General features: G+C 42.3%; 1 protein-coding gene across 1 annotated transcript in view; it reads left to right on the forward strand.

The window, feature by feature from the left end:
- Positions 1-12594, forward strand: part of Rpa1 (replication protein A1) — a 46247-nt gene that overhangs the window by 14917 nt on the left and 18736 nt on the right. Inside the window, exon 5 of the mRNA XM_028759309.1 lies at positions 3570-3658. Within this exon, the coding sequence (XP_028615142.1) occupies positions 3570-3658 (89 nt within the window). The remainder of the gene's footprint in view (positions 1-3569; positions 3659-12594) is intronic.

Consider the following 12594-nt stretch of genomic DNA (forward strand, 5'->3'; position numbering starts at 1 on the left):
TCTAGGAGAGAAGTTGCTAGTTCAGGTTCTGACTGTATGACTTAACTAATGAGGAATTACCAGATTACTTTCCCAAATAGCTGTACCCATCCACCTTCTCCCTAGCTAGGCGTGGATGATATACACATCTCTCATAGCTGGTAGAAGTATGTGCTGCCAAATGCCATCTGTGAAGGAGTCTAATAATGTTTAACAGTTTTTCATGGAATTATAAGAGCGCTATCAAGTTCAAAAGCCAAACCGAGGTCTCCTGAATATACATAATTGCATTAAATTGATGTATTTTGACATTATATCTTTTCATCCAAGAATATGATATTTAAAGCCTTGAATTTTTTAGATAATATTAAGATATGTATATTATTTGTTTGGCATTTGTTTCTTTGAATGATTTTTTTTTACTTATGTAGATTTATTTGTGCAGGCACCCATGCTATAACATAGTTTAACTTATTTTTTTTTTTTCTCATTGGTAGAGGGTGTGTGTGTGCTTGTGTACCGTGTATGTGGATATCAGAGGACACCTTTCCTTCCTCTATAGCTTTCAGGGATCAAACTCAGGTGTGAGGTCTGTGCAGTGAGCGCGTACACCCACTGAGCCATCTCACCAGGCCTGTCACCCACTACTGAACCATCTCACTAGGCTGTCACCCACTGAGCCATCTCACCAGGCCTGTCACCCACTGAGCCATCTCACCAGGCCTGTTTCTTTGTTTTTTGTTTTTTGTTTTTTTCTGGTTCTAAATCAGTTAACACCATTACAACAATGTTGACAGTACTGTATCAGCAAGTACCTTTTCTCTACCTGGCTAGTAAGAGACATGCCCTTGGTTTCAGTGGTCGTGGTCGGCATAGTTTATCTTGTAAAGTGCATGTACTTGATCGTGCTCTTAGCTTTTGTAGGTCCATAAGTTGCTTGGGGTTTTATGGGAATGGCTCTTGGATTTTTTGAAAAGCTTTTACTACAACTTGATATAATCATATTATTTTTAATCCTTTAATAGTAGGAATTATTTTAACAGATTAATATTGAACTGTTCTTTCATTTTTACATAATAAATCCTGCCTTAAAAAATAATCCTCTTAGCTTCCTTTCTCTATTTTCAAATCTGTTTTATATTTTCATGATTTTGAACATTTATAAAAGTAGACAACACAGTAGAATTGAGTCCCCGTATAGCCGTGCACATAGCTTCAGATTATCGCCTAACAGAGGTCCTGCTTCGTCTCTGTTTCCTCACACAGACCCCTGATCATTTTGAAGTAAGTACCAGATACTTTATTTCATAGATAGAGATACAAAGACAAATAAATGATTTTACTTGCTGAACCATTTCTCCAGGCCCCAAGATGAAATTTTTAGAAGACATTATTATTACTAAATTATTTTTGACTTACGTGTATGTGTCTCTGTAGTTATACACGTGTGTGTATATTGGTAGGGGGCAGGGGTGCCTTTTGAAGCCAGAGATATCCCCTGGAGTTGAGGTTAAAGGCAATTGTGAGCTGCTAAACATTGGTGCTGGGGACCAAACTCGAGTACATACAACAGTGTGCACTCTTAACTGCTGTGCAGGCTCTCTTCCCCTCGACAGTTTAATGTTTCTTTTTTGTTTAGTTTTGTTTGACTTTTGACTTTTGGAGCATGGTATAATGTTACTGAGGCTGGCCTCTAACTCTGAGGTGCATCTGAGGTGGTCCTCAAGCTCCTGGTCCCAAGGGCACACATCACCATACTTGGCAGACAGTTTTAACAGGTCATCTTTATCCAGGTCTCAGTAGCAAACCACTTTTTTCAGGCTTGTTTTTATTGAAGTAGTATAACCCTGATAGGATAACTTTACAGTAAAGATAGCACATACTGAATAATTCTGTATGATAAAGCCCGGCATTCGGCAGGCTGCCCATGCAGGCAGTCAAGCGTGGTGATTGCTGAACCCTTGTTCAGACTCATCTGTCCTTCTCATTGCATGAGCATGGCTTTCCCTCGGCCCACCTCAGTTCATCTCTTCTGTCATCTTGCCTGCCTGTATTTATGTGGTCTTCAAATTACATTTTTCGGTTGCAATTTTTCCCCCCAGTGTGTGCATGTGCCCGTTGACATTTGACATGAACATCAGAGTCATCATCCTTTCACTTGGGAGCTCCTCATGGAGGCAGGGTCTCAGTCAAGCCCAGAGCTCTCTGATATGGCTTGTCTTGCTAGCCAGCTTGCTCTGGAGAGCCACTATCTTAAAGACGGAATTAGAGGTGGATTGCCACATCCACATTGCATTTATGTGGGTTTCTGGGCATCTGAACTCCAGTGCTCACACTCGGTGTGCCCAAGCACGTTAGCCCTGAGCTCTCTCCTGACACCAGCGATTCTTGTTTATCTACAGATGACATTATGGCATCTCATTCCAGTATGTATTGAATGACATCTTTGGGCTGTTGCTTAATTAAGCACTGTGGCTGACTACCTTCCTTTATTGAAAGTGCAGCCTAGCAGAGAGAAAGAAAACAATCACTAATTAATATAGAACTTAAAACCAAGACAAGTGTTCCAAAGGAATGAAGTCATGGCTGCCGGGAGGACTAAGAAACCTGATCTAAATAAGAGACCAAGGAAATGTCTCTTAAATGATTCTTGAGATGGGAGTTGGAGAGGATAGCTCCACAGTAGAGCATTCGCCAGGGACGAGTAAGTCCCTGGTTCAATTCCAAGTTTGTGCTAAGAACTAAAAAGTGCATATTAGATGAAGCAGAATGAAGGGGAAAAATGCAGTCAGAGGACCATGTGTAGGCTTAGTGGCAGAAGGAAGCGTAGCATATGCCAGAAACTGAGAGAAAACAGCTGGGCTAGAGGACAGCAAGCTTGGGATTGTGGGATGAGCTCAGAGGAAGAGCACAGACGAGACGGATCATGTAAAGAAAGCCTTGTAAGCATTTCCAAAAGAGTATGAGTGTGTGCACGTGCACAGACCCCTGTATGAGTATGCACACGTGCACAGACCCCTGTATGAGTATGCACACGTGCACAGACACCTGCACCTGTAGTTTGAGATCTGTACATTGGCCTGGAGCTTGCTGGTTATGCTAGGATGACAGCCCAGCAAGTCCCAGGGCTCCACCAACTACACTGTTTCTCAGCCCCCACTAATTAAAAATTTAAAATATCTACTACTATAATTGTTTTTCACTGGGAAAAAAGTAGTGATTTGGATAAGTACATAGTTCTGGAAACAGGTCATCTTTTTGTGTTTTAGGATTTTGTATTTAATCTAAATCGTATCAGTGCCTCCATGAAGATAATGGCATGTAATAAGGTATACTAGTTTAATTAAGGAACTAGATGGAAAATGAATAGTTCTATAATAAATTAAAAGCAAAAGCCAAACACATTGATGATGTGGGGAAAGAATAAGAGAAGTATCTACTGAGGAATGAACACTTCTCAAGTTAGTCAAGAATGAGAAAAAGTTGATAAAGGATACAGTTTTAGCCAGACAACTATTAAAATAAACTTCTTAGTAATTCACCTGAAAGGCTCCAGAGTTCTTAATTCTAACTTGTGTCTGTCTTTGTAGGAGAGTAGTTATTTTGATGGACTTGGAAGTTGTGAAATCTGCTGAAGAAGTTGGATTAAAGATTGGGAATCCAGTGCCCTATAATGAAGGTAAAATCCTCCTTATAGATTGTATAGCCTCTCAATTGGATATTGCTTTTTGGATCCAGAATGCTACCTTGTGACTTAGTAGTCTTAGTAAAACAGTGATTCATTGGCGTCTAAAAAGTAATTCTGTCTTTTGTTAATACTGAAGAAATGATACATGGATAAATCAGGAGAAATTACAGAAAGAGTAATGGTCATTCTGTGTAAGAGTTGACTGGCATTAGAACCTAGAATGTTCTGATAATGCAGGACTAATCTGACGGCTTAGTGTGAGGGAGCCAGGTGCATTCCTCCGTGTGTGGTGCGGCGTGAACATCTCCATGTTTATGCTTGTGTGTGTGCATGGGACTAGAGACCAGAAAGTCGTGACTTTCTCTTGATTCGTTGTTTCTAGAGAGAGGGTATCCTCCTGACCTGGAAGCCCAGGGATCTGAACTCGGGCTCTCATGCTTGAATGACAAGCTCCTTACTGACTGAGCGCCTCCCTGTCCTGGCATTTGTCGTGTCTTACCTTTTATCTTACAGGGTTTTGTTACTGGTTTGGTTTATTTATGTTTTTATTTTTAAGCGGCTCTTGTTAGCCATGAACTACTGTTTCAGCCTCCTGAGTGGTGGGGTTATGGGTGTGTGCCACCACACCTGGCTCACAGTGCTGCCTTGGCTGGCCTCCAACCCTGTGTAGCTGAGGATGACCTTGTATTACTGATCTTCCTGCCTCTACTTCCCAAATACTACTATTATAGATAGGCCTGTGCCACCGTGGCTAATAACAACCTTGATCTTAATGGCAAAACTATTTTATTTTTTTTTATTTTTTTGTGCAAGTTCGAGACCAGCCTATACTACTAGAGACCTAGTCTCAAATCAAAACAGAACTATTTAGCCTGTGTGATCTTTGTCTTGTTCTTTCCAGGCAGCTCTCAACTTTGTACTGTCAAATATTGTTAAAATTGGGTGAGGTGGTTCGTGATTGGCACTCTGGAACCTGAGGCAGAAGAGTTTTGAGGCAAGCATTGACTCCATTCAGGCTAGCCTGTGCCACTGCCCTGTCTCAAACCCCTCCTCCCAGAAATTTAATTATGGATTTAAATGTGTGTGTCTGTTTATGTAGCATGTATGTCCAGCATATGTGGAGGTCAGAGGACAACTCTGAGGAATCTGTTCTCTCCTGTCACAGTGTGGGATGCAGGGATGGAGACCCTTGGATCATGGAGTGTTTGGGTGCCTCTTACCCATGGTTCTCACGACAGCCCAGTCTGGCCTCTGCCTGGGTGCTGGGGTTTCAGTATGAACTGCTGTGCCCAGCCAGTGTATTTCTGTTCACCACAGTGAGGAAATTTTACTTCTTCCTCTTGTTTGTTAACATTTTTGTTAAAAATGAATGGTGAATTTTGTCAAACGCTTTTCCTGAATCTATTAATGATCAAATGCCTTTTCTATTTCGGTTAACTAATATGGTGAGTTATGGTGATTGATTTTTGGATGCTAAAGCAACCTGGGGCTTCTGGGATAAGTCTGGATTTGCATTGTATTATCCTTTTCACATATTTGGATTTGCTTTGCTGAGTCTACCTGATTAGATTTCATTCAGTATTTTTTTGCATGTCTGTCCATGAGATTTGATTTTTATTTTTAATTGTGTTTATGTGTGTCTGTGCTTGGAGAACAGAAATGTTTAGGGTCTCTGGTTTGTTACAGGCAGGTGAGCTGCCTGATGTGGGTGCTGGGAACTGAACTCAGGTCCTCTGCAAGAACAGTGCATATTCTTAGCCACTGAGCCATCTCTTCAGCACCGAGTCAGTTTGGTTTTGGTATCTTAGTAGCACTGAGTTAACAGAGCGTCTGGAGAATATTCATTTCTGCATTTTCTAGGTTTGTGTAGAATCCCTCTTTCTTACTTAATGTTTACTTGAGTTCGCTAGTGCTCCCTGGACCCAGGGGCTTCTCCAGACTTGATCCTGCTGCCTCAGCCACCACTGTGTCACCGTACCTGGCTCAGACAACAATTCTGAAACAAGTGTATTTGGTTTATAAATGTGGAGACTCACCGGGCAGTGGTGGTGCACGCCTTTAATCCCAGCACTCGGGAGGCAGAGGCAGGCGGATTTCTGAGTTCGAGGCCAGCCTGGACAGCCAAGGCTATACAGAGAAACCCTGTCTCGAAAAAACCAAATAAATAAATAAATAAATAAATAATGTGGAGACTTTGTAAAGATCTTTTCTGTTACCGATAATTTAATTCCCTTAGGATCAAATAACATGTGTGTTTGATGTTTCAACTTCTATTAAATTCTCAACATGTCTCAAATTCTGTTAACTTCAGGTGTTGTTTATGCCTCAGATTATGATACCTTTTGGTAAAGTATGTCTACACTTGAAAAGAGTGTATGTAGCTGTACAGTATTGAAATACATTCTTCCTGGTTTTCTCTGTCAGTTGGGAGAGGGAGACTGGACCCTCAGACTGTAATTGTGGGTTAATGTTTCTCCTGTGGGGCTCTTTGCCTCCTTCCCTTTTTTCTGTTTCTTTCTGTCTCTGTTGGTTTATTGCTGTGACCTTGTCACGCTGGCTGTGCTGTGGTGTTTGCAGTGTGCATGTTTTTAGCTTATCACAGCCTGTCACTAGGCTCAGCTGTGTCGATTTGTAAAATGTAGTGCAAGAATCCTGTTTCTCCTTCCCAGTCTTTGTGGTATGCCTGTCAACCTATCTGTCGTAAAGCTGACAATTCATTGCCAGTATTTTATTTAAACTGTTTGTAAGAGATTGTGCCTGTGTTTTGTTTTGAGATGGTTCTCGGTTCAGCCTTCTTGCGTCAGGCCTTGCGGGCTGGGTTTATAGGTGTGTTCTGTCCAGGCTCAACTTCCAGACTTTAAATTTGTGGCCTCCCTTCCTCAAACTCCAGTTACTTTAATGATTAGCGTGTAGCTATTGCTTTTTTTAAAGTAGTGTCTCACTCGAGTCCCAGCTGACCTTAACTTCAGGTTACTCCTGCCTTAGTTGTGTTTGGATAACAAGCATGAGCCAGCCAACACCCAGTGATTATTTAAATGAGTTTTTAAAACTTGTGTTTATTTGTCCATACTTGCCATTTCTGGCATTTTCTTTGATTAGGCCCATCTTTCCTGCTGGTGTCATTTAATAACACGGACATTCAACCCCCCACTATCCCTAATTTGCTCTCAGATCCACTTCCTTGCTCCCCAGTCAGTGTTTTTTGAGACAGGGTTTTTCTGTAGCCCTGGCTCTCCGGGAACCTACTCTATAGACCAGGCTAACCTGGAACTCACAGATCCACCTGCCCCTGCCTCCTGGGTGCTAGGATTAAAAGCATGCAGCCCCATGTCTGGCTTCTTTTTTTTTTTTTTTTTTTAAACACATGCTCTGGGAGGTTTTGTTAAATAAAAAGTTTTTGTTTCCTTCTCTCCAGTCTGGCTTTTTTCTAATAATGCCAGAGTCGCCTGGGTTGACGATAGCCAGTGCGCATACTCCGTAGTTTTTTCTGTTTTCTGAGTGTTGTGCTCAATTCAATGACTGCCATTGTAGTGGTGGGCACCAATTTGGACCAGCATGCATAGTATTATGTTTCCGATTTCCTCAGATGACCAGTCTCTCTTTATCCTGTCCTGATCACCTTCAGAGCCTGCTTCTATCTCAGTGGGTACTGGCCACTTTTCATAACAGGTGGAGCCTAGAGTTGGAAATTCCAGAGACTTTTGTCCTTTTTGCAGCCAGTTTTCCTGCCTTAAGTGTGGGATGGCTCCCAACCATGAGCAGCCACTGTGGTGGGCGGGACTTGCCAGGTCCAATGGGTGCGGGACCATTCACTAGAGCATGGCTGACCCACTGGGGCCCATACCCATAAAGGAAATCGACTCCTCCAACTTTAGACTCCATCAACTCTCTACAGCTTCTCCTTTAACAATAGGGCCTTGTGAGCCATCCTGCCTCCTGGTTAGACTCAGCCCTCGCATAGTTTTGTGTAGGCAGCCCTAGCCACTAAGAGCTGACAAGGGCAGAGGCCCTGTCTTGTCCAGAGGACACTGTTTTGTTCAGATCTTTTAATGCCTAATGTTGAAGACCAGAGTTCAAGTTCCAGCAGCCATGTAACAAGACTGGTGCTTACACACACGTATAATATTGGCTCAAAAAAAGATGAGACAGGAGGGTTGCCGGGACTTTCTGGCTTGTAGCCCAGCCAAGGAACAGGAGCCCCAGGTTCCAGGTTCGGAGAGAAACCCTGCCTCAAGGGGGATAGGCAGGAAGTGATAGAGAAGAGACCCTCTATACAAGCATGAGTGTGGACATGTACACGCACTAATGAGTCTTAGACAAAGAACGAAAACTCTCATTTGGGATTTCCAGGTCACATTTCTCATATATCCAGAAGTCTTCACTTCAAAGCTTTTCCTTATTGTGAAAATTGTATTTAAGTATATAAGTTGTGTGAGCGAATCTTTTGCAGAATGTGGTATAGGTATATTTATGTATAATTTATTTCATATTGGTATTTTGACTATCATATTTGCCTATAAAAGTATATAGTATTTTAATTGAAACTTAACAAAAAAAAACTTAACAAAAGCTTTTAAAAAAAAGAAGAAAAATATATGTATAATGTGTGTGTGTAACACACCTTTAATTCCAGCACTGGGGAAGCTGAGGCAGGCAGATCTCTGAGTTGGAGGACAGCCTGGTCTATGGAACAAGTTCCAGGATAGCCAGGGCTACATAGAGAAACCCTGTCTCAAAAAAATGAAAGAATCTTAAGATGATCATATATCTGGTTTTTATAACATTTTGTTATTTTTCTTTGTATGAGTGTTTTTCCGGTATGTATGTAAGCACACTATGTGCATGCAGTGCTCTTGGAGGCCAGAAGAGGGCGCTGGCTCCCCTGGAGTTGGAGGAGCAGATGGCTGTGAGCCTCCATATGGGCGCTGTGCTCTTAACCACTGAGCCATCATCTCTCCAGCCCTGTTTCCTTAACAAGCATTAGTGTTTGTTTTAATTTTCGAGTCGAGCTGCGTGACTTTGTGATCAAAACTACAGCGTGCAGGCGTGGACTCCTACCCACTACAGTGTGCACCCACTGCTGCCCTTTATAGATAATGCATTTTAAGGTTTCTTTATCCTACCAGAGCTATTCGCCAAATAACCAAATGCAAATGCTTGTCATGTACCCCACGTGGTTTACATAAACGATAGCTAGTTCTCTACGCTGTCTTTGTTCTGTTCTTTTTTTAAAATATTATTTGTTTTTGTGAAATACTCTTACCTTGTGCCCAAGTGAGCCTGAACTTGTTTATCCACCTCTGTATCCTGAATGCTGGGATTACAGCTTCTCCCTCCCCTCCTTCTGCCTCCCTTCCTTCTCCCTCCCCTCCTTCTCCCTCTCCTTTTTCCTCTTCCCTCCCTTCCCCTCTGCCCCTCTCAGCAGTTCCTGTGTGGCTGTTAGGTTTTTTTATTTACCCAGCTCTGTGGTTAGACACTTTTGTCTCCATATTCTGACTGTTAAAGGGTTCGTGATCCTGATTTGAACCCCAGACTTGCAAGGAGACAAGGTCAGCAAGAAGCTGCAATGAATTACTTCCTGGGTAGACCAGTATGTAGGAAGAAATGATTGCTGGGTTAACTGGGAATGTACCTGTGGTTGGCAGACACAGTTAGATCCTCTCCTCTTTGCTTGCTGCAGCATCCCCCAGCAATACTTGAACATGCTGGTTTCTTCCCAGCCATGCCAGCAGTATCATGGTTGTAGTTTGTATTCCGAGTGAGGTCAGTTCTTGTAAATGTTTACGAGCCCCTTTGCTTTTGTTTTTTGGCCTCTGAAGTAGACTTGGTGGTGGTGGTAGTTGTTGGCTTCTTATGTGCTGTTTGTTTGTTTTTCTTCTCAATTTCTGTGAGTTCAAAAATTGGGAGTTGTTGTCCTTTGGCTCAGATGTGAGCGCTATGCTTTTTTTGGTATTTTGGCATTGTTACCATTGTTCCTTGAACCACCATGGGAATGTCTTGACTGGAGAGACTGTTGTAGTACAGTGCCTTTCACCACAGCAAAGGCTCTGAGTAGGCCGAGAACCAAAGTTAGGTTTATGTCCTCTGGAACCTAATCCAGAACCTCTAGGGATCAGAAGACCATTAGAGTTAGAGAACAAGCACAGCCTAGACCAGTAGGAATTCCAGCATGCGTGAAAATGCAAATATACATTTTATTACTGCTGCCATATTGAGCAAATGTAGATGATTGAAAGTATGTGAAATAAAACTACGGACAGTTCATGCTGCCTATACTACAGAGACGGGTGGCTTTAAATCCTTCATACTGCTGGGCGGTGGTGGCGCACGCCTTTAATCCCAGCACTTGGGAGGCAGAGGCAGGCGGATTTCTGAGTTCGAGGCCAGCCTGGTCTACAGAGTGAGTTCCAGGACAGTCAGGACTATACAGACAAACCCTGTCTCGAAAAAAAAAATCCTTCATACTTGCAACTGTGTGTGTGTGTGCGCGTGTGTGTGTGTGTATATATCCTGTGTATCTGTGCTATTGGTGATAATAGCTTGCTTAGACTTGAACTAAGTACTGTATAATGTACTTATCATTCATATTGGAATTTTGGAATTATACCCAGCCTAATTGTGTCCATTTTCTGTCAGTAGGGACTTAGAAATAGTCTACTGATCCATATCTTCTTATTTGTTTTTAATAGTTTGGGAGTTCAGACAGGGCCTCACTATATAGCCTTATCAGTCAGTCCTGCATATATAGACCAGGCTGGCATGGAATTCCTGGCAGAGATCCGCCTGCCTCTGCCTCTGCCTCTGCCTCTGCCTCCCAAGTGCTGAGATTAAAGGTGTACACTACCATGGTAGGCTCTATTTATTTATTCTTTGTGTTTGTTAACAAAGTGTTTGCTTGGGGAGATGGTAGGTTTGTGAATTTTTCTCTGCCCAGAGCTCACTTGATGTATGTAATAGACAGTAAGAATGAAAGCCGTGAGCACAGACACCGAGGGGTGGAGCCTGCTGTAATCGAGTTCCCTTCTGGCTCCGGGCCAGTGCGTAGCCAGCAGAGCCTAAGAATTAAGATCTAGTTTCCTGGGATGGCTTGATTGCAGGTGACCCAAAACAAGTTATTATAAAGCCCACATTATTGCTTTGTAGAATAGTTTTGGCTTTAGGAAGAGTTTTCCTTAGCTATAGACTGATTGATTTGGGGTCTTGTGGGCAGCTGCTGCGTTACAGTGCGTTAATTGAAGGGCAGTTGCTGCTATTTAGAATGCTCTGGAATTCTTGCCATCATTTGATTCAGGACTGTCTCTTGTACCAGATTTGCAAGAGATAAAGGTTACTCTATTAAGTGGATTAGTAGCTTTTCCTAATTACCACATCTTATGTTCTATATAATTAGAGTTATTGCTGCCAGGATTGGTTGTTTACAAATTAACCGCATGATGATGAAGTACATGAACTTAGTCAGACAGAGCTGAGTAATACCAGGTTTTCTCTTCTCGGCTATGGTTAAAGATGTAGTACTGTCTCCATCACTGTGCAGGCAATTACTGGAATAATGCACTTAACTCTTGTTCCTGGTCCAGAGTGAACACTCCAAACAGTTGTTGCTGTTACTGTTGTCTCACGTATCCCAGGCTGGCCTCAGACTCCTTATTAGGGGAGGAAGAGCACCTTGAATTTCTGGTCCTCCTCCTACCTCTGCTCCCTGAGCACTGGGTTACAGGCAAGGCACTGCCAGGGCTTATCGATTGCTAGGCAGGTACTCTTCCAAATGAGCTATGCACCCCAGCCTCAGATTGTTACCAGTTGGATTCGTATTGTATTATGTTCAGCTAAAAATTATAACTGTAATTCATATAAAAATGAAAATTATATGTTAGAATAGCTGCATGCGTTGTATATTTTTTAATTGTAGTAAAATATACAGTTACTATTTAACTCTGAGATGGGGGGGGGTGGTTGTCTGTGGTACCTATGCTGGCCTTGACCTCCAGCTTCAAATGATTCTTCTGGCTCAGCCTCCTGGGTAGCTGTGGCTACAAGCAGGTGCCACTGCAGAAGACCATTTACCGTTTCACAGGCACAGCACAGTGACTTTAAATCAGGTGCATCATTTAATCTTCTCCAAGTGAAGCTGTGGATGCACTCAACACTCCAGTTCCCACTTCTGTCTGCTCTGGTTACTCTACTTTACATTCTGTTTTTGACGTTCCACGTTCCTTCTGAGGGGCACACGAGAGCACACACATTCTTTTTAAAGAAGGAGAGAATTTAGCTGGAAGATGGGTAACTTTTTAACGTGTGTTTTATGAAGCAGGTAAGTGCACTTTCTTTCAGTGTTCTTTACTGAGCAACTTACCTTTCTCTTGCCAATTTTAAAAAAGCTTCACTTAAGACTAAAACCGGGCTGGATGACTGAATTCAGTGATAATGGAAAGGCTAAGCTGTAAACGCAAGGGCAAGGTTTTGTTGTCAGTAGCCTATGCCCCTTTCCTATGTAAATAGGTGTCTCAGTTTTTTTTTTTCTACAGGAAGAACTAAAACATAATCCGTTCTATTTAGTCTTTTAAACTTTATGCTAAGTGCATTTGTCTCCAGTGACACAATTACATCCCATTTCCCTGAGCTACTCAAGAGTAATTTTGCCAAAAATGAATTAAATGGGTATGTAACATGCCCAGTGAGTTAGGACCTCAGGAAGCCCAGCAAGAGTTAGAACTGACAGTTGGAGAAGGGAGAGCCTTAGTGGCAAGGGAAATTTCCTGCCTGTGCGCCATTTTTGGAGCTCTGGGACATATTTTTTAGCTGCCTTTGTAATCTGCGAGTGCTCTAGGAGAGCAGCCCAAATGAGGCTGGCTTCAGCCTTCAGAGCCAATCACAGAAGTGAAATCAAACCCCATAAACTTGTTATTTTAAAACATAGTGGTAGGCAA

Source organism: Grammomys surdaster, unplaced genomic scaffold (assembly GCF_004785775.1).
Source record: "Grammomys surdaster isolate TR1022 unplaced genomic scaffold, NIH_TR_1.0 126278, whole genome shotgun sequence".
Lineage (NCBI taxonomy): Eukaryota > Metazoa > Chordata > Mammalia > Rodentia > Muridae > Grammomys > Grammomys surdaster.